General features: G+C 40.0%; 1 protein-coding gene across 1 annotated transcript; it reads left to right on the plus strand.

Annotated features, from left to right (window-relative positions):
- The first annotated feature begins 1558 nt into the window (after positions 1 to 1558).
- NADSYN1 (NAD synthetase 1) lies at positions 1559 to 19400 on the plus strand. Its single transcript, XM_065635978.1, has 21 exons — positions 1559 to 1661; positions 1799 to 1859; positions 2315 to 2431; positions 2969 to 3022; positions 3433 to 3522; positions 4401 to 4452; positions 5110 to 5198; positions 6393 to 6510; positions 7912 to 8043; positions 8410 to 8484; positions 8658 to 8782; positions 8989 to 9037; positions 9681 to 9783; positions 10468 to 10636; positions 10973 to 11108; positions 12561 to 12667; positions 13460 to 13591; positions 14073 to 14142; positions 14900 to 15028; positions 15744 to 15920; positions 18608 to 19400. Exons 1-21 carry the CDS (start codon positions 1577 to 1579, stop codon positions 18659 to 18661), a joined length of 2124 nt encoding a protein of 707 aa, XP_065492050.1. The 5' UTR covers positions 1559 to 1576; the 3' UTR covers positions 18662 to 19400.
- Positions 19401 to 21704: the final 2304 nt, after the last annotated feature.

Here is a 21704-nt window from a genome sequence, read left to right on the forward strand (position 1 = left end):
GGTGCCTTCATCCAAAGACCCCTTCTCAAGACCACCAGGTGATGCTGCGCAGGCGCAACAGGGAGGGGTCAAGGAGGAGACTATGGAAATGATTCCCTGGCACTCATTCTAATAAGAACTGCCTTCTTGGGGAAAGGTTATGAATATGTATAGGCGTTCCTGGGGTTACTATGGATATGTAACACCTTGCTGTATTTAAGCACACCTCCTATTGTTAGAAAGCACGTGCAAGATTAAAGGAGCAATCCTTCACGCGCCCGACGTTGAATAAACATATCTGCTTTATAACCTTGTGAGTTGTAAAGTTTTATGACTTTATAGGTTGTAAAGTTGTACCCACGCGTCAGTGACAACACTCCTGTTGGTTAACTTCGATTTGTCCTGGTAAATTTAGTTTCGTTCAGCTGCTACTGCACCCTAATAATTTGCCTTTAATGTTTAGGAGAAATTAATGGCTGCAGATCTCTTAACAATGTGTTTCACTAGCATGACCACCCTCATAGCGGTATTACAGAATTGTGATATGCTAATGGATTTTAACATTAATGTTTCATATTGTTGTTTCTCTGAGTAGGTAGTGGCTGCAAATGCTGCTTTGATTTTGAAGGCATGTGTTGCTTCAACATAGATGATGAACTAGCCGGCATGGAAGACAACATCTCACATCTTTGGAACTAATGCAGCAACTGAAACAATCTACTGATAATGCCTGCCTGAATGACTTGGTTAGTTCCTTGACAAGATGAATGAGACACCTGAATATTGTAGAAGTTATGCATTATTGTAGAAATGTGTTTTTTTGTTTTTCTGTATGTGTTTATTGTGTGCTCTTATAAATTGCTCTGTGCTACACCTCACAAGCCCAAATGAACAACTCTGGCTTTGTCAGCCCCAGCAGAAGCAAGTCACACGTGAGCGAGGGGGTGGAATGCATGGGAATGTAGCGGAAGATTTGGCGAGGAGGTTAGTTCAATGTAAATACGCTCAAATGACTGCACCTGTCTGCAGAAAAAGCACATACATCACACTAATTGTTTTACTGACCTTGTGTGCTTGGTGAGTAGAACCTCTTGTGTTAGATAACACAGGCCTGGGAGAAACTCCAGGCACCTTATCACCATGTCTGAGATTCCTGCTTTGTTGTGAGCAAGAGCGGGAGGCTGCGCCTGCCTGAAGCCTTGAAATACAGGGGAGCTCAGCAGACGCAGCGATCTTCCAGCAGGGCTGAACTTACCAGCGCCTGCGTCCCTCCTGTGTCACCTCTGCCTGGGAGCTCGGGTGCGACTTCGGAGATCCCCCAGTAGAGAGGTAACTAAAATAACACTTGCTCTTTGCCATGCATTCGTGGCCTCTGGCTCTTGCGACGTGCCTGCGTATGTGTACACACCGGCTACGGGGACGCAGCAGAAAAGCCCAGCGGGCGCTCGGCAGCAGCTGTTACCGCGCCGGCACTTCCCCCGCTCCCGGGGCGGGAGCTCCGGCCGCGGCTCCGAGCGGGGCTGGCCCGCAGGCGGCGGGAGGAGCAGCCCGGGCCCGGGCCCGCCCCGGAAGCGCCGGGGGAGGCGGCGGGGCCGCCATGGGCAGAGCGGTGAGCGTGGCCACTTGTGCCCTCAACCAGTGGGCCCTGGACTTCGCGGGCAACCTGGAGAGGATTGTCAGGAGTGAGTGTGGGGGCGGCGGGACCGGCTGCTCGGCGGGTTGGCCGGCCCCAGCCCTGCGGAGCGGCGGAGGCCCGGCCTGGGCTGTGCGGTCCGGTTACCGGAGCGTCCGGCTGGGGTTTAATCCGAGCCTCTTCCAGGTATTGACATCGCCAAGAGCCGAGGAGCCCGGTACCGGCTGGGGCCAGAGCTCGAAATCTGGTAAGAGCGTTTTGTTGATTCTGGGTTTGCTCTGTTCCCAGGTAGTTACTGCAGAACGGTCAGTAAAAAATAATTCCCAGGTAATGGTCAGTAAAAAAATCAGCCCTGTGGTGCTCTAAGGCTCAAAGCGTTACTTAAAGTTAGCGCAAAGAAAAACATCGCAGTTGCAAGCACAGGATGGGTTCTCTTCTCTTGGAAATGTGACTTGTATCGATAATTTTTAGCCAGTCTTCCGTCACAGAACCCGTCGTGCTTTGACTTCTCCTATGGCCAGGCTGCTGCTCTTGCGAGGAGCGTCCCCGCAATGCCGCGGTGCTTCCGGTGCTGGATGATGTTGGCTGTGCTGCTTCTGCACGTTCTGTAAATATTGCCTGTGGGATGAGTGTTCCGTATCTGCTGTAATTCTCAGCTCTGGTCCTGACGTTGGCTGAATTTTGTATTTCTTTTGTACGCAGTGGTTACGGCTGCTCAGATCACTACTATGAGTCTGACACGCTCTTGCATTCGTTCCAAGTTCTGGCAAAGCTTCTGGAGTCTCCAGCCACTCAAGATATTATCTGTGATGTGGGAATGTAAGTTTTTTTATGATAAAGGGGTGAGTCTTTAGAAATGCCGCACCAAACTTTTAAACACATCTGGGGAACTCCGTTTTAATTGCTATAACTGGGACTGCAACATGCAAAACACTTTCTGAAAGAGAATCCTATTAATGTACACCTACTTGCTAGGGCTGATCTAAATGCGCCGTGCTAGCTTTATTTTGAGCTAGCCTGGTGGCAGCATAAGGAGTCAGGTTGGATTTAATAAATAAGCCCAGCCAGGAAGATTCTTTTGTTCTTCTCGTGCTGCTGAGGCGTGTCAGTCCTCCTGTGGGAGCTGATACATCCGAGACTGACAGCGTGGTCAGTAACTCTGATTTTTGCAAACAACTATTTTAATTAAAAAATTAGAAGCTAAAACTTGATGTATTTTGTTTAATTGCTTTTAGTGATACAGCGTAGAAGTGTTGTCTTAAAAATACTTAGTGTGCAGTGCAGTAGATTCTGTAGCTTTTCTTAATTTCATTTAATGAACTTAGCCGCTGGTAACTTTGCTTTGTATTTTCACAGGCCTATTCTGCACAGAAATGTTCGCTACAATTGTCGAGTGATCTTTTTAAATAAGTAAGTAGTTCTTCATGGGTTTTGTGAGACATTAGTTAGTGTATCCTCTCAGAGATCTGTTGGGCCTTCAGGAAAGATTCTTCAGCGCTGTGTGGAGTGATGGAGTTGTCTTCCTGTCTGCTGAATTTTAGAGAGACAACTAATGTTTTCCATTATCACTTTTTCCTTTCTGCATTTGTAGAAACCAAATTTCCACTGCTTTCTGAAAGATTCCAGAAAAAAAACCCAAAACAAAACCAACCAAACAAAAAGCCCTTAGGTCTTCGAACTGAAACTTTAAAAATTATTGTATGTAGTAGTTGTTTAATGTACATCGTAATAGAAAAAAAGAGCTGGTATTAATCACTGTTCTTAGTCTTGTTTGGTTGTACATCAGGTCCTAACTTGCCCTTTCTGTTTTATGTTTTAAGAAAAATTCTGCTGATCAGACCGAAAATATTATTGGCAAATGCAGGAAACTACAGGGAACTTAGATGGTTTACGCCGTGGAGCAAAGCGAGGTAGGCTGGCTACCCTTAAAATTGTGTTCAAAACCACAGCTTGCCGTTCGCAGCCACAGCAGAAAGACTGAAACCTCTCTAGCAAACCAGTGATGTTGCTCCAGGGTGAGTGGTAAGACAGAGACAGCTAAGCTACGTAATTGAAGCTCAATTAGAAAACTTATTAAGTGTAATCAAATTCTGAATTGCTGAGGTAGAAGGAAAAGTGGGGCTGAATGATCCTGCAAGCAGGGTAGTAGTAGCGTTTTCCTTGTCTCTACTTTCTAATCTGTGCAGTTCAGGACTGGAAGAGCCTTTGTTTATCTGCTCCATTGATCCACGTATCCTGTGCAATATTAAACTGGAAAACAATGTGAAATGGATGCACCGTGTCAGAATTTTAATGGCTGCAGAGGCTACACACCTTATGATGCCGCAAAATGTGTGATGCTCGTCTTGGATGCCGTGCGCTCCTCCTGGAGTCAGAGAATGTTCCAACTTGTTGGTCTCAGTACTAAGTACTTCTGGGAGAGCCCCTCTTAATTCCAGCTGGGTTCTGAGTTGCTCATCTAGTAACGCTGCAAAAAGAAAAGCTTTTGTTTAGTATTTGACTTGCATTTTGCATTCTTTATTAGGTCTAGTTTATAGCTAGGATGGAGCATTGTTCACCATGCATTTCTGAAGCAAAGTGGGATGTTTCTACTTGATAATATTTCTCATTAATTTCACAGAAAGTATGAGGGTTCTTCTTAGAATTTTTTTTAAACATACACAGCCCTGTACAACTGAATGCAATTTCTTTTATCAATGTCAGAAGGTGGCAGAATGCGGAAATGACAATCAGTTTTTATGCTGTAATTTACATAACGATGTATTCACAACCTATAATCCTGCTTTAGGCATGTGGAGGAATATTTTCTACCCAAGATAATTCAGGAAGTGACTGGACAGGTAAGTTTGTAATGGATTCTTTTCTTTTTAACTTCAGCATCTTCCAGATTCAGCCATTTAAATGAATAGAATTTGTGGCATAAAACTGTAATACACCAAATTCTGCTCTCAGTCTTGTGGCAGATCCATAGGTTTCAGTGATAGCTCTCAGTTACATTAAATGAGAACATAATTTAACCTTGTTTATGTTCAATATTTGGCAGCAAAACAAGTACATTTTAAATTTGCCACAGTTATTTGTATATACAGGACCTTGAAGATTGTCTTATTTTGCACAGTTCTGGCACTCATATTTTTCTGTGCTTGAGACTAGAAATGAGTATGTGTTTTGAGGTAAAATAAAATTAAACTTAATCTTGATTTGGAAGGGTCTAAAATTTAGGTTATTTCCTGCTAAAGCCTGAGCTTGAGTCCAGCAAAAGACCATCTCTGTTTTGTAGATTATTTAATTCAAAAGCTGTTGTTCTGTCCTGAAACAAAGCATTGAATGTGAACACTACTGGAATTTCAACATAAAATTTCAGCACAGTCCAGAGATTTGTGGTTTAGAGCTTTTTTTTTTTTTTTTTTACTTGGTATAAAATGAAGGTATAATGTGATTGATATTGTTGGATTCTTCTATTTGATGTGTGTAAGGATGTTCTTGTTTTTTCTCAGGAAACTGTTCCTTTTGGGGATGCGGTGCTAGCGACCAAAGATACCTGCCTAGGGGCAGAAATATGTGAAGAACTCTGGGCACCAAACAGGTAAAGGAGAAGAAGAAAAGTAAACTAAAACATCCCTGGACCTCCTGCCTGAAATACATGTTTGAAAAAAAGTCTACTTATTATTCTTCTACGTGGTAAATCTTTCAGAAAGTGCCAGTAAGCTAAATTATAACTAGGAGCAATAAATGCATCAGGGGAAAAGTTTCACTAGGCTGGATACAGAAAGACGTTTTAGGTGGTTAAGCTGAATTCATTTGAAACAGAAGGCAGGAGAGGAATACTGAGAAGTGGAATGAAAAGGGCGACCTGAGGAAACAAGTGACCGACAACTACAGGGCTCGTGTTCCAGATACTGTTCAGCTTTCAGTTCACCCTGAGGTTGAAATGTCCTCTCTGGGTCCATCTCTGTAACTTGATCTGGGGTCCAAGTGACAAAGTTTTTTTTGGTATCAATTTGTAGTATTGATTTTGTGTAGTCATTATAATCCCGTATTGTTCCCACTTACTGTACCTAGTCTCAAGAATTTGAAACTACTAGTAAGTCGTTTTATTTAATTACCTTTTTATCTTTGGCTTTGACCAACTCCTCCAAAGCATTTCACTTAACAAATTGGAGCTCTCTTATATTTGACGAGCTAGAGCATTGGCTTCTAGGCAACGTCACTTTGACGTGTGTCACTTATTTTTCCTACTTAGCTGTTAGCTTCATCCTTCTGCTTTATTTTTTAAGCAGCATCAGACAATGCACAAAGATAATGCAGAAGGAAACAACAAAAGCAAAGCCTAGTGCCCTTAAGTAATACTTCCTGTTATTATTTTAATTCTTGTTACAATTTAAAGTTTTTCCCAACAATAAAGAAGATCCCATTCACAAAGGTCTGATGAGGGGAGGGTGTGGAGAGACAAAAAACATGAAAGCTGTTGTAGTTAACATAAAGTAAGCAAAATATTCCTGATGTTTTTGCAAATCTCCCAGTTACAGACATTCATTTAGATCAGAAGGAGCAAAAGCCCTTTTGCTCTTTGCAGCCACCACTGGCCTTTGACAGAAGGGTCAGGCAATGCAAAAAATCAGATGTTTTTGAGAGTCCTGTCCTTGTTTGGCCCAAGACCTGCAGAAAACTGGCAACGACATAGATGTTTTTATTTGTCAGTGGTTTTAAATGATGCCTGTATTACTCACAGTGTAGTATTACCAGCTGAATTTTGTTCCTGCCTTTTTGCTCCTGCCAGCCCTCATATTGAAATGGGGCTTGACGGCGTGGAAATTTTCACTAACTCTTCAGGGAGTCACCACGTGCTGCGGAAGGCTCACACCCGGGTGGATTTGGTGAATTCTGCCACAGCAAAGGTATACACTTCATAAAAAAAATATTTTTTTTTGGTTGCACGCCTCACTTTCTTTCAGAAGTCTCCTCTCTCGTGACAGGATGTAGCATTTTCTTCCTGTATGAGCGTGGGGGCCTTGACAGACTTGGTTGTTAGCTTTTTGTTTTCTTACCTATAATTACCTTCCCTGATTGAATCAGCTATAGGGGAAGAGCTCTCTGGCGGGGGAACTGTACTTCTCTGGGACACCCTGCTATATATCTTGCTCTAACGTGAAACACTAATTTATTTCCAGCTCTGTGACCCCAAATGCCAGAAGCTGTTTGATTGCAGGTTGGCTCTGTCTGGTCTGTGGAGCAGCGGACCAGAAGAGCATTTAGTCTTGCACTGGCATGCCAAGTGTAAAATCTTCCACAAACATCTGTAAAGAAGAGTAAAAATACCTTAAAACAGCTTGATAACTCCCAGTTCTGGAGACCTATGCTCCAAAAAATGCATGTGATGTCCTCAGTGTTAATTCTGTTAAACACAGAAGAAAAAAAATATTGTACTTGGATAGAAAATAGTTCATCAGAATAACTGACTTTATGTGCTGAATTGCCAGCTCATTGCCAGCTTGTAGTACCATCAACAAAGGGGATTATTTTCCTAGCACATATAAAACCATCCAAAAGTCTCTTTTGTTTCCTTAAAATGTCAGTTTCTTTCCCAATTTTCGTTCACATAGCAACATTGTGCTGGAGAAATATTGGTAACTGTATCAGAAAGGGGAAATAGAAATAAGTGTTTAAACTCAGACTTCATTATTTTTCCCCATCATCTTCTTACTTAAAATATATTCAGTTTTTTTCTACTTTGAAAGTTCTGTTTATTTTAAAGAAAATGAGACATTTAGTTATTAGACTGTAATCCTGTCCAAGTGATGGGCACAAACACAAAGTAATGAATGTACATTACACTGTGAAAAATGTTTAATTTGTACAACTGCTTTGTCATTGTAGTTTAACATGCTTTGGTTATATTTATCAGTATCTGCTTTGTCCTCAGATATCCAAACACACCTGTTGTCATCTTCCTGCTTTTCTCAATCTTGATTTGAACTTTGAATTTCAATTTAGAAGTGCAGCCCTCTCTATTTGGGCTAATAACAGAAGACTCCTGTCTTCCAACAATGTGAAAGGGATACAGCTCAGTTACTACATTTACTTATGTAGTTAGTTCTTTCTGTTGTGCATATCACATGCAAAGTAGTTTTACAAATGACAGGAGAGTGTCCTAGCTGTAAATCATTCACAATATAAAGACTTAGGAAAATTATAAGGAGGCCAGGAACAGATAAGTAACATTTTGCCTTTTAACATTCTGTCAGGTGCTATATTCTGAAAAGCATTTTTTTTTGTCTGCATCTTTGTTTACCTCCCAGAACGGTGGAATATATATTTTAGCTAACCAGAAAGGCTGTGATGGCGATCGTCTGTATTATGATGGCTGTGCTATGATTTCGATGAATGGAGAAACAGTCGCACAAGGATCCCAGTTTTCACTCGATGATGTGGTAATATATTCAACCTATAGCTGCTGGCTACAGCTGAAATTAGTACCGCTGCATTTATGCTCAACACTTTCCAGACGTTCCAGATATTAGATCCATGTCTCTAGACTAAAAAAGATGTATTTTTACTATGCTATTTAATGAGATCCAAGGCTTTTCCTAGTCAAATTGCCCAGGGGCTTTCCTGCTCTTGTGAGCAAGGAAGAGCTGTCACAGTACAGGAGCTTCCTGAAAATGTTTGTGTATGCATACAAATCAGGATTGAAAGAAGTTGCATGCATTCTTCTTCTCCAGTGTTTCTTGTTGGCCTGTCAAGTATTGTTTATTTGTTTGTGTAGAACTGATCTAACGTTCAAAGCCTTTCCATAGGAGGTGCTGGTTGCCACTCTGGACTTGGAGGATGTTCGAAGTTACAGAGCAGAGATTTCATCTCGTAACTTGGCGGTAAGAATTCTTTATGGAGTTACGTTCGTAAACTTTGCTGAGTTTGAATAGTCACTGAATTTTAAAAGTATTTGCATGTCTTGATTTTCATAATATTCCATAGATTTCATGTTTTATAGGCACATGCTATGTTAAAATTGATGTCTTCCCAATTCTTCTGTACTATTCCTTAGGCCAGTAAAGTGAATCCTTATCCCAGGGTGAAAGTGAATTTTGCTCTGTCGTGTTCTGATGACGTGGCTGTACCTACTTGTATGCCAGTCCAGTGGAGACATCATAGTCCTGAGGAGGAGATCAGGTAAGAACATGCTGAATCTGTTGCTTGAAAGTTATTTCGTTTTAAAAAAAACCAAACCAAAACTGAAACCAAGAAGAGATAAACATAAGATCTTATTTATATTTAAGTAAAGAAAGTATCTTGCTGGATATCTCACAGTAAATATGTTGACTTGCTTAGGTCTTAGTCCATAACCCTCTTGGAATAAGCATATTCTCTGTTTTCAGCCTTGGGCCTGCATGTTGGCTTTGGGATTATTTAAGGCGCAGCAAACAGGTAAGAAGAACTGTTTTTATTCTTTGCCTTGGCTTACACATCCCCTCCTGTGCTGTCCTGTGCTGCTGTTACTGCAAAGTCATGTTAGTCCAAGGTGTTAGGTTTGAGTTTTTCACTGGTGGCTCATTCAGACTTAAAACTCGTACACAAAACATGACTTTAATGTACTCTTCGGAGTTTTTCCTTAGGAATTGTGCTTGCTTTGAAAGCGACAGTCAAGCTTACCTAATAAAGGAGATTTCTTTTTCTTTGTAACACTGGTTTTTCAGTAAGGAAAATATTTAATGGCATAATGGAGACGTTTAAAATAAGCAGAGTGACATGAACTAGTAATTCAGTTGAAAAGTGAAATACATATGAAAAACGTCATCTTTTGTAGTAGCCCTTCTATCTTACTAGAGGATAAAGATGTACTGGAAGTTTTTCTAGCCAAAGGATTTACACTGACTACTTATTTGATTATCCAGTCTATAAGAGTTTAAGAGTATTTGCTAGGTCAGGTTGGTTTGTTTTTCCCCAGTAGAATATAAGCAGACTTGAGCAATGCTTGCACAAGTCTTTTACAAAAGTATGTTTCTGAATGGCACAATATATATTTCTCTAATTTTGCTCTTTGGAATGTCTTCCTTGCTCTGTTTTCAAGGCAGGATTTCTCCTACCTCTTAGTGGTGGAATCGACAGCTCTGCTACAGCTTGCATTGTGTACTCCATGTGTCACCAGGTTTGCCTGGCAGTCAAGAATGGAAGTGAGTAGATGTGCACGTCTGCCTTGCCACGCTTACTAATCCTTACGGACAAGTTAATGTTAGCTGGGTGCAATAGATGCAAGACATGATAAATGGTAAACTCTTGCCCAGTTGTTCTAATGAAATCCCTTGTATCTCTTCAGAAATTCCAGTAAAAATGTGCGTCCAGATTTCAGGTTCTTTGAATTGGTTTAATAGTTTTCATTCTGAGTTTCAGGATTGGATGTGGAACTCAGACCAGTTTCTGTCTGGAGTATTGTTCAAAATGTTGGCCAATGTAGTTTTGGGATTTCAGTTTATCATGAGAACTTTCTCCTTCTATTTAATTCAGCACTACAAAATGTGGTTCGACATGGTTCAAGCTCTTCAACTGGCTCTAAATAGACTACATGCATTTAGCTAAGCCTTTGTACATATTGGATCATATTTTCCATCAAGTTTCTTTAAGGCATAGAACGAAAGGATTTAGTATTTCTGTCTTCAAAATTAGGAGTGAAATCAGTCATTCTTTTATTTGATATATGAAAATACATTTGGAGAGTTAGATGACGGCATCATCTCATTTTCAAGGGGCAGTGTAAAGCTTAATTGGAATACAAGAAAAATACGAGATATTTGCATATGCTCAATAGCAGGAGCACTTCAATTTCCACTCTTGTTCTATTTCTTTTGCTTTGGACTCAGATGCAGATGTGCTGGCTGATGTGCGCAAGATTGTGAATGACAAGACCTATGTCCCTGAGGATCCTCGAGAATTCTGCAAGCGCATCTTTACCACTTGCTATATGGCCAGTGAGAATTCCTCCCGGGATACCTGCAACAGGGCTAAACTCCTGGCCGAGCAAATAGGCAGGTACAAGATGCCGCAAAAAAATCATGTTCTGGCAAAGACTTCCATATAAAACTAAAAGAGTTAAAAACAGGATAGTAGGTGTGTTAAGTAGGAGTATTACAGATGTTTTTTAAGTGCGTAAATGTGTGGCGAATTTAGAAGCATCTAGTAAAGGACACGGAAATTTAGAAACAGATGCTGGAAAGTTTTATTCTTTCCCAAGTTTCTTCATGCCAGATCTGAGCTGGTAGCAGCCTTTCAAATATCATTTTATGGGTGGTTTGTTTCTTTTTTTTAATGCTGTTTTATATAGTCAGATTGTGCTAGTTGAGTCACTTCTGCTTGAATTCTTCTCAGCTATCACATCAATCTGAACATAGATGCGGCTGTGAAAGCTATTGTGGGAATTTTCAGCATGGTGACAGGTCGAACTCCCTGTTTTTCTGTCTACGGAGGGAGCAGCAGAGAAAACCTGGCACTCCAGAACGTGCAGGTGTGTTTCATGTAGGCTGAATCAGGTCAGAACCCCTTTTTTTCTTTTAAAGAATACAAAATGGTAAAGTAGCAAGGAGCCCTTCATTTGCATTGCTGTGAAAACCTGAACTTGTGGTACATCCCTGAAGATTCCTGGGGTTCCAGTAAATGCTTGTCTGCAGCAGAGATCAACAATCCCACATAACTCAGGAGTAGACCAAGATAATTTTTGTTTGTGACTTTTACAGGATGGTCAGGAAGCAACAGTATACGCCTGTATCCCATCAATAGCATCGATGTTTAGGAAAGCGCTCCAACAGAAAGCTGCCAGGTCAGGAAGATGAGCAGCAAAATATTCTAATAGACAAGTCTGAGTCCAGTAGGATTGTGGCAGGTCAAGACTCAAAAATATTGCTGATGTACAGTAGACTTTCCTATGGTGAATGTTAGCAGCCTTTAAAAGGCTCTGAGATGTCAAGCTTACCCATTCCAATTCCTCGATGTCCTCAGTTTTAGAAGGTAGAAAAGAATATTTTTTTTTTCATCATCACAATGTATTTAATCTTCAATGGCCTTATAAAACACAGCTCAAATTCACATTTCCAGTTACACATTTTCATTGTGTCAGAACAGATTGGTGCTGTGCCTGGGTAGTGCTGGTATAACTATCCTATAGAATCACAGAAAACAACTGCCTGGTGACTCCTAGGCCCTGGCTCCAGTTGTACCTTTCCTTGGCCTGATAGCTTTCTTTTTTGGCCTATTCTTAAAAGCTTCCAACCTATCCAGAAAGTCTGTTTTAATTCTGGCTAAATGTTGATTATGATAACTGATAGTTTTTGTTAGCGTAGGACCTGATCTTTCTTCCTCTGCTGTTACTGGAGAGCTCCAGCTGTCTCCTCTGGAAGCAAACATTGAATCCTTTATCAGCTTCTTGGCAAAGGGATCGGCGTTAGTCACAGAGTGTGATGATTTGCTTAAAATCACACACAATTGTGGCCAGGGCTGGAAGTTGCATTTCAGGTCTGCTTGGTGTTACTACCATCCTTAGAAAAAGCAGAGTTTCAGAATGGTGACAGAAGCAAAGAGAACTTTTTACAAATTTTCTGTAGGTAAATCCCTTTAGTCTAATACTCTGTGAAAGGATGTGTTAGACAAATGGTTTATCTGCATACTTTGTCCCTCTTGCACCCTTACTAGTGCTTGTAGGAGGCAGAAAATGGCAATTACCCCCATTCTGCAATTCAGAGTAGAATAAACTTGCCCAGATGTGTCAATCTGTGGCAGTAGCAGATACTGAACCTGGCCTTCCTACGTTCAGCATCTTCTCCACAAGATCGTCCTTGCATTAATGCTTCCCCTCTCGCATTTTGTTCTTTATGGGTTTGTTCAGGGAATTGATTAATAAAAATGACTGGGGAGAAATTATTCTGCTTTGTAAATTTGTTTTGTTTTCCACTTTGCTTTGCAGGCTCGAATCAGAATGGTCCTTGCCTACTTGTTTGCACAGCTGACGCTTTGGGCTCGGGGGATGCCGGGGGGACTCCTGGTGCTGGGATCAACCAATGTGGATGAGAGGTTGGTGGAAATTAGAAATCTAAAAGCAGGTGAACTGGGAAGAGGTCACTGCATTTCCTTGCAACTCTACCAAATCTCAGCGTAAATTATTACTCAGAAGAGGTAACAAGCTAAGAATACACTGATAGCAGTGAAGTTAAATAGTTGAATTGACCTGAATGGAAAACTGTGTATTTTTCAGAAGTTTACCCAAAGTATTGTCATAGTTTTCCAATAAACTGCTGTTCCTTCCTTAGCCATTTCCAGTAGAGCTTGCCTGTGGGGTTACCAGGTTAACTTTCCAATCCGTTATTTGTTATATTTTCCATTACTGTAATAAGAATGAAGTTGTGAACTTTGAGTTGAAAAACAGATCTTCAAAATCTGGAGTACTGTTATTAGAGCTGACTATTTGAAGATTAAAGCAATCCCCTTGAGACTGTGGGATTGATAAATTCAAAAGCTGGGAAAGTAGCGTATGCTGATTCTATGGGTATTTTGGGGTTTACTTTTTTAAGTGGTCAGGACAGTATTTTAATTGTTTTGCATCAAATATATTACCTTAGCATGGGCAGTTTTGCAGTGCTTCATAATTGTTTAAAATATCATCTTCCTCCTGGCAATTTCATGGCTTTGGGATAACCCTGTGGCAGCTGAACACCTGTTTGCGTCTTACATATAAATACTTTAACAATATGCAGTCTGTTTTTCCCTGTCTTTATATGACACATATATTCTACATAGTATAAACCATTATTTATTATACTAATGTTACATAATTCTTTACTATATAAAATTTTGTCTCTCGCTCAGTCTCCGAGGTTACTTGACAAAGTACGATTGCTCAAGTGCCGATATCAATCCCATCGGTGGGATCAGCAAGACTGACTTGAAGAACTTCATACAATATTGCATTGAAAATTTTCAGCTCACGGCCCTCAGAAGGTGAGTAGTGAAGCCGCGATATCTGGTGACTGTATTTGTATGCAGCAAATTGTGGACTTCACGGTTTGATTTTCTGTACTAACAGAGCTAAGCTGCAGTAATATTGCAAATGCTAATAAAGAAAAGCCTTCTGCATGACCTTCTGGTTTTAAATGACTCTGTACCCTTCACAGTGTAAATGACTGGGTGCTGAAAATGCCACCAGTCTTAGAAGGTACAGAATGCAGGCATGTGTGTTGTTAATTCTGCTGAAGGAACTGTTTGAACTAGATGCTTTATGTTTTTTGTATAAAGCATTGCTTTTTAAACCCGGAAAAGCTTGCAAGTACAACTTCTTTAGAGTTATCTGATCACTTAGCAGCTTATGCCCTGAAAAAGTTTTGAATAAAGCATTTGATTTTTAACAAACCAGACTGTTTGTTAACTAGTACTAATGAGACTGGGTAGAATTCATGATCTTCTTTTTACCTTTTCCGTACAGTATCATGTCAGCTCCACCCACTGCAGAGTTAGAGCCCCTGGTAGATGGACACGTGGCTCAAACTGATGAGGTAATGAGCAGTGACTATAAAATGCTCTGGTAAGCCTTATCCCAAAACTTGTTTTGTGTCCAACAGCTATTGTTTGCTCTTGTGTGCGTCTGTGCTTATTGCCAAGCATGTTGTAAACAACCTTAAAGCCACTGGCAAGGCCTTGGTATCCCACACCAGCGGTTTCCAAAGCAGCAACTTAACATTTTTTGAATGATTTTATATTTTGGGCACTTAGAAGGATGTGTGTTCTGAAATTCAGTTTGTTCTAAAGCCTCTTAACATCAGAAGAGAGACAGAAAGGGCCTTACTGCTATTAAAATGGCAAAGCCCTCCCTCTTTTCGCCCTGTCACCGCCTCTAAGGGCTGTTGGATATTTAACTGCAGGGTATTGTAAAACTCTTTATGATAAAGCAAAGAGCTGCTGAACTAGAATTAGTGGTTTACTTCACTTGGCCTCACCTTACTGATACATGCTACATTTAAGCCACCTAGAAGTGAAAATGAACAAATCTTTTGCAGGAAAAAATCTTTTCACTGGCCAAATCAAATATATTCAGGGAAGAATTTCTAATCTCCCATGTCAGAGAGATTCCAATTTTTTGTTTGTTTGTTTTCTGCTCATAATATTAGTATCTCCTTGTCTTTTTGATCATTCACAATTTCATTTTGGTCTTCCCTTGATTAAGCTGAGGAGTTGTAATTGCTCCATAAAGTTGGTAATTATAATTTGCACAGTTAAGATTTTCAGCGACTTTCTGTGCGTGTGTGATTTCAGGCAGACATGGGGATGACATACGCAGAGCTCTCAATCTATGGGAAATTAAGAAAAATTGCAAAGGCTGGACCATACAGTATGTTCTGTAAGCTGATTAATATGTGGAAGGAAATTTTTACTCCAAGAGAGGTAATATTAAAAAAAAAAAAAATCAAATAATGTAATTTCTTTACCAAAATAGACTATGTTTGGAGAAAGGTCAAACAGACTTCCTTTTAATTGAAAGGGTTATTTTAATTATTCTGTGTTTAGAGATTATTCTGCAGCTGTAGCAAAATACACTGGAAAAACTGGTACGCATCTCTTAATGGACCTTGTTGTCTGTGTTGCAAATTGTTATAACGGTAGTTGGGTAATTTGAAAACAATTACTTCAGAACTGTACCTTCAGGGGAAAATTATTCTCTGAAACTTATGTGGCTGACTGCTCCTGAAGCCTTTGGTTATGTGTTCCGAGACAGCAAATGGCTCTTGCCTTGAAGGACTGTCTACACTGAAGACGTGTCCTCTTGGCTGTTACGCAGTTCGTCCTTTCTTGTGCATGAAGGAAAAGGTTCAGATTGATACCAGAATTGCAGAGGCTAGCGCTCACTGTTAGATTTTGTACACGGCACCTCCTTATTTTTATAGTAAATAGGTGCAGAGAGGGAGGTGGTGTCTGAAAATGGTCTTAAATGCCTCTTATAGGTAGGGTGATCCACAGTGATTCATACCAGTAGTGGTAGATAATTTATGTAAATGTTAGTGGAAGAAAACAGATATGTAAAGCTAGAATACAATCTCAGCTGAATTTTTAAATACTAAGAACCTTCATCTGATTAAAAGCTATGTTCTCTGTACACCAGGTGGCATCCAAGGTCAAGCACTTCTTCAGGATGTATTCCATGAACAGACATAAAATGACCACTCTCACTCCTTCCTACCACGCTGAAAACTACAGTCCGGATGACAACCGGTTTGACCTGAGGCCTTTTCTTTATAACACCTCGTGGTCCTGGCAATTTAGGTGTATAGATAAAGAGGTAAGTGCCCTCTACTTCTTGTATAGATTTGTATTTAAAGCCCTTGCAATGGGACAAGCACAGTTCCAGTGAACATCCAGCAAAAGCCCACTAGCATTTAGGATAATAGTTTAATACAGAAATAACTGTGATTGTTCTTTTCACATAGCTGTGGGGCTAAGAATTCTCTGGTTGTAGTGTAAGCTGTTTATTTTTTTTTTTTTAATTGTTAAGTACAGCAAGAAGACCAAAAAAAGAGAATATATGTACTGAGGCTGGAAACTAACAGGTGTACCCATACTCATCAAGTCTTGTGCTAGTACAGAGAACAAGCTTCTGTGTTTCAGTTTTGGTTCAGGACCTGTCTGAAGGGATCTGTTTAATTGCAGGATTGAGACTTGACCTACATCTGTGTGGGAAAAGCCCGTAAGAGGCAGCAATTCACTGTGAATCTTTCTCCCACCTGCTGCTATAAGAACTGTGTTTCTTGTAGTTTTTAGTCACACCTTCAATGTTACTTTAATGTATATTTTTATGGCAAAAGTGCTGGGCTGAAGAATTTTAGCACCTTGAAGTTTTTTCTGCCAGCGATTTTTACACCTCAGTTGCTTTTAAGATATGTTTATATATGTAATAAAATATTAATTCCCTTGTCTGTGAAATGCCAGACATGCTGTAATAGTGTTTTTATTGCCTTGAAACCTAGGATAAAAGCTACCATATGTGGTGTTTTTTCTTTTGTTTTTTCTTTTTTTTTTTTTTTTCCAATCGTTTTAGACTTTTTCCTTACTGAAGTCCAGGACAAAAGGGTTTTTTGGCCCCAGTGGGAGTTGAGTAAAATTTATTTTTGTAGGGTCTGGACCAAAATGTAATTATTTTATGCTTACAGTAAATGTGATTAGGATCTTTTCATGATCCAGAATATTTGTACACTCTTTAACTACATTTATATGGAATAGCGGTTGTGCTATGCAAGGGTCATTGCAACTTATTCCTGAAAACTGGGATTTAAGTTTGGGGAAAAATCTTTTATGGAGGCAACAGTAACCTGAACTGATAACTCATTATTGCAGATAGTTTTTTGCTAGACTGGAAAATAATGACTCGCAATAATGTGAGTTAAATCTGCCGTATTCGAGAAAGGGAATACTGTAAGAGTTTCCACTTATTGTGCATATTCAGCACAATAGTAATTCTGAGGAGAATCACTCTGTAGGACAATGTCTTACTGATAATTGTGCTCCTGGGACTTAATCTGCCCTGAAGGTTTTTCTGGCGTAGTAACAGGACTGTGAAAATATGGCATAAACTCTAAATGATACAGTTTTGCCAGAAAACACCTTTAGGTAGGTAATGCCAGGTTTTCTTGTAGAAGGCTCATGTTACAGCTTGAGCTCATTTGTGAAGGGAAATGGTTTTGAGTGCTAACGATAGAGAAATCTGTTGGATTTGTGGAAAGCACTGTTCTACTTTGGATGTTTGTAGTGTAGTCAAGCCAAATTAGTTATCCGCTCTTCTAAGTGCAAAATTCCCTCCGTATTTGCTGCAGAAGGAACAGGGGTAAGAGGAGGTGGAGTTCATAGTGCTTGCTGGGAATTGCTAGATTTGCCCTTGGTGTCTTAGTATCATTCAGCTCTACCTGGTTAATGAAATTTCTAGTGGTTTAGAGCAACCCTGGAAACTGCAGTAGCACTGTCTGTAGGTTCTGCTGTTTAGTTATGCCTGAGGTAAAGGATGTGTGGTCAGACCGTGCACTTTAACGTTTCTAAGTGCCAGAATGTTCATTGGGATTTTAATAGCTGGCATAATTTGAAGGAACTGTGACATAGCTCAGAAGAAAACTAGCACACCTACCCCCAAGGGTTAGGTACCAGCAGTCTGTCTTCCGCTTTTTCTAGCGCTTACTGGTCATACCACAAGATAAGCTGTGTTGGGTCAAACCGAACACTGAGCAACCTGAGTATCTTTGTGCCTCTCAGCAGAAGATGTTGAAGGATGAACATAAGAACAGAGAATTTATAATACAACCCACCCTATATATCCCCATAGATCTAGGGAACGTAAATCTGAATTTTCCAGTTAGAGGTAACATGCAGAACATCATGTTTAGTTTGTGTTCTTGGTCTATCCTCCATGAGTTTGTAGAATCCATTCTGAAACGATTTATACTGTTAGTCTTAGCAACGGTTTAGCTTAATATAAGGTAATTAATTTTCTAAAGTTTTAAGAACAGTGAAGGCCAGTTTTATAAAATTGTGTGTGCGTGCATGGAAAGCACTCCCTGTGTTCGTTTTAATTATTCTAGGCTCTTAGGGGCAGAGTTCCAGGTTATGGCCTGATCTGATGTGACAGCTGTCACTGAAATGGGCAGCGCTGCCTCCCTTCCTGTCTCTCCTGGCTGCTGAGATGACTTTGGCGCTCGTCTCACTCCTTGGGCAGCCAAATGAAGTCACCGAACTGACAAAAACCTAAGAACTGATGGAAGCATGTGGCTGGGGGGAGGTTAAGAGGGTGGGTAGAAAGTTTGACCTTCTCTTTTGGCTGCAACTAACATCTTGTTCAGCTCAGTTGTCCCCTAGAGTGTCTCCCGCTGTCAGTTCCTGATAAATCTGTGCTCCCTACTGTTTTGTGATGGAAGTCTCAAAAGACAGGAGACACTAAGTGCAAATTTATTTTTAGTATTGAATCAGTTTGCTTTTAACTTGCAGGTATCCAAGCTAGAAAAAAAGGAAGGAATTTCTCTAGATGAAGACGTGGACTGACTTGCTGTCTTGTTTAGCTGTGGTAATTAATTTGCTAAGCAGAATGTTCAAAACTGGAGTATACTGTGATGGTCATGAGCAGAGATGACCCAAACAATTGTTGAGATGACCATTGTAAACAGGATTTGTAATCAAGTCCTTTATTTTGCTTGACTCTCTGTTTTGTTCCCAATATACTTAAACCATAGTTTGACTAAGGAATAATTTGTTAAGGATTTTCTTCAACTACTGGAGTTAATTACCTTTAATTGAAAATATTTGGATAAGCCCATCAGTCATGAATGCAGGGTAGTCTTTTGTGAAAATGTAATAATTCATTCTAATAATTTGGATATGATTTTTGAGTAACATTCAGCTGAAACTATGAAATTTCAACAGTTCTGGCATGTGCTGTTGAGGGGAAAAGCTCATTTTGCTTTGCAATAAACTCGTAATTTTATAATGCTAATTGCCTCCTTTCTTATTTTACTGGTTTTTTTTTTATTAATGTAGCATTGGCTGTGTACACTGGACCAGTGTTCTGAATAGCCATGTAAGGTCTAATTCAGAAAGGTATTGGAAACATGTCTAACTTGAAGCAGATGGGTAACCTCCTTGTTACTGGGATCCAGATTAAGAGTTCAACTTCTTGTTTTGCATCTACTTGCTCTGTAACTTGTGACAATTAACTTTAAAATCTCTGACTTAATTTTCTCAGAGAGGAGAAATAACCTGCTTCATTAGTCTGTTCAGGGATTGTTTAATGGTTATTGCTCTTCAAGATCCTCAGCTGTATTTTAAAGATTTTGAATAAAGTTGGCATGGTGTCTTTTCCGTCCTGGCATTTTTGATGTGTAAGGGTAACTTGAGTCCCTTTTCTGCTTGTTCATTTAATGTTTGGCCATTTTTGTTGCTTTTTTAAAAATCTGGTTTGAAAGGTGCTTTCCGAGGTTCTAGACAAACCATGCTATAACTGCCACAGCCAGGGAGCTTAGACCAGGCAATGGTTGTTAAAATGGTTGTACATCGTGCTAATGGCAAATGTCTGCTAAAGGCATGTTCTCCACACTTGTTTTCCACAATCCGGAAACACAGAGTTGATTCACTTGGAGTTAAAGATGCTGCATTATTCTTGGTGAGCTTATTATATGGTATTTTATAAATACGTAGCTTACCTTAGTGGATGTTGCTGATACTAAGGGTGTTTGTGTTCATCTGACTGGAAACCCCAGCTAAGATTTGCCTTCCTTCCCCATCGGTTGGGCATTTCCACTTCCCGTTCCAGCCGCAGGGAGTGGATGAATTTTGAATAGCTGTTCAGGAATCTGTTGTATATTTGAAGGCTTCTTATTTCTTTTTCTTCTTCCTGAAGTTATTGATTCTCCTTCCTGACCATCACAGAAGAGGAAAGAAGGAAACATTTGCTTTCATTCAAATAAAATTAATAGCAAAAACAATATCATGTTTACATGTACTTCCTGTTACTGTGGTTACCCTGAATGTTCCAGACACTTAGCAAAAGGACACTTGTGGTTTTTAGCAATGGCACTTACAGCATGTGTGAGAATTGAATTTTATTTCTTGCCTGCTACTGCTGAATCCAGATTGTCCCAGCCCACCTCTCCTTTTACTATCCTGAAATTTTCACTGTACCTGTTCCATCTGATGCCTCTAGTTCATCTGTTACCAACAATAACTCAAATTTTATTGGTGCTTTGCTGTCTGCTGAGAATGGGAAATAACTGTAATGTGTACTTGAAGCCAATAATAATTTAATTCACCTGCACTGGCACTTAACCATCCAGCTGTTCACTTTTTATTGGTGATGACTATTATGGTAAAGGTAATGTCACGGCATTTTCCTTTTTATCTTAAGCTCCCCAAAAAGGCTGGATCTTACCCTGGCTTACTTAGAAGCCTGTGTATAACCATGATTTTTGACCCATCAGTTGCGCAGCTGAAGGCAAAAACCTACCCCATTGCTAATTAAACAGTGTAGGATGGACCTACTTTTACGGCTCAGGCTGGAAGACCAAATCAAGGGATGGATACACTTTGCTGTTTATTGTTATGCTGCCGTAGCTCCCAGTTTGTGGCAGAAAAGAGTGTAGACTTGTCAAATTGTTGTCTGTAAAACAGGGTTCTTTACCCGGTGTGCATGCAAATTTTGAAATTCTGCACGCAGAGATGAGATACTGGTTTTATTGCAGAGTTGTACAAGTCTGGATGCTAGATCAAACTAGCGTACCAGCAATGCAAAAGTCTCATTCATTTATACAAAATGCCATCAGTATATGCACAGCCTCAGGGCTGTCCTGTAGGGCTGATTGGTTACCATATTTGCATACAAGATATATAACACTGTTCTTACTACGCATGCTCAGTGAGCAGGGGTCTTCTGGAGGCGAGTAGCCTTTAATGAGGGGGTGCGGTTTTGTATTCAAACGATATTATAATGAGCAAAGTTCACTTTAGGTTAAGCATGTCCACAAAATTTGGCAATTATAATAATAATAATCAACTGTCCATGGTTGACCTGTCAATTCTGGAATAGGTTTTGTTCTGCAATTGCAAGTTAATTACTGCTAGACATCTCATTTATTACTTGTCTAATATTAACTTTCCAGTAGGCCTCACGGTCAGCTCTTTTGGTCTATCTAGCAACAAAATTATCCTGACACCTAGCCTTTTGAAATTGCAGCTGTATGAAATTGAATAGTCAAAATGTATGTGAAAGAGACAATGAAGAAAGGGGGAGGGTAGTAAAAGTGAAGAATCTTTTAACAAAGTAGCATAAGCTAAGTTCCTAGTTTTGTTCTGGGGTGCCTAGGTAGCTAAATAGAAATTAAATACCTTCTGTGACCAGGGCTGTGAATTAGTATTTAAAAACGTGAATACTAGCAGGCAGCAATAATTTCTAACCTGGCTGTGTTTGTATTTAAAAACGTGAATACTAGCAGGCAGCAATAATTTCTAACCTTGCTATTATTTCTCAATACATCCTAAAGCCAGATCTTGCACGGCTACTGTTGGCGACCGCCTTCGAGGTGTGGGCAGCTGAGGA

This window comes from Caloenas nicobarica, chromosome 5 (assembly GCF_036013445.1).
Source record: "Caloenas nicobarica isolate bCalNic1 chromosome 5, bCalNic1.hap1, whole genome shotgun sequence".
Taxonomy (NCBI): Eukaryota; Metazoa; Chordata; class Aves; order Columbiformes; family Columbidae; genus Caloenas; species Caloenas nicobarica.

Bases quoted from the DNA above. Each gene is read 5' to 3' on its own strand.
- NADSYN1 (XM_065635978.1), top strand. From the start codon at position 1,577: ATGGGCAGAGCGGTGAGCGTGGCCACTTGTGCCCTCAACCAGTGGGCC. The intron at 5,199-6,392 runs GTAAAGGAGAAG...TGCTCCTGCCAG, and splicing joins GAACTCTGGGCACCAAACAG to CCCTCATATTGAAATGGGGC. The intron at 15,921-18,607 runs GTAAGTGCCCTC...TTTAACTTGCAG, and splicing joins TTAGGTGTATAGATAAAGAG to GTATCCAAGCTAGAAAAAAA.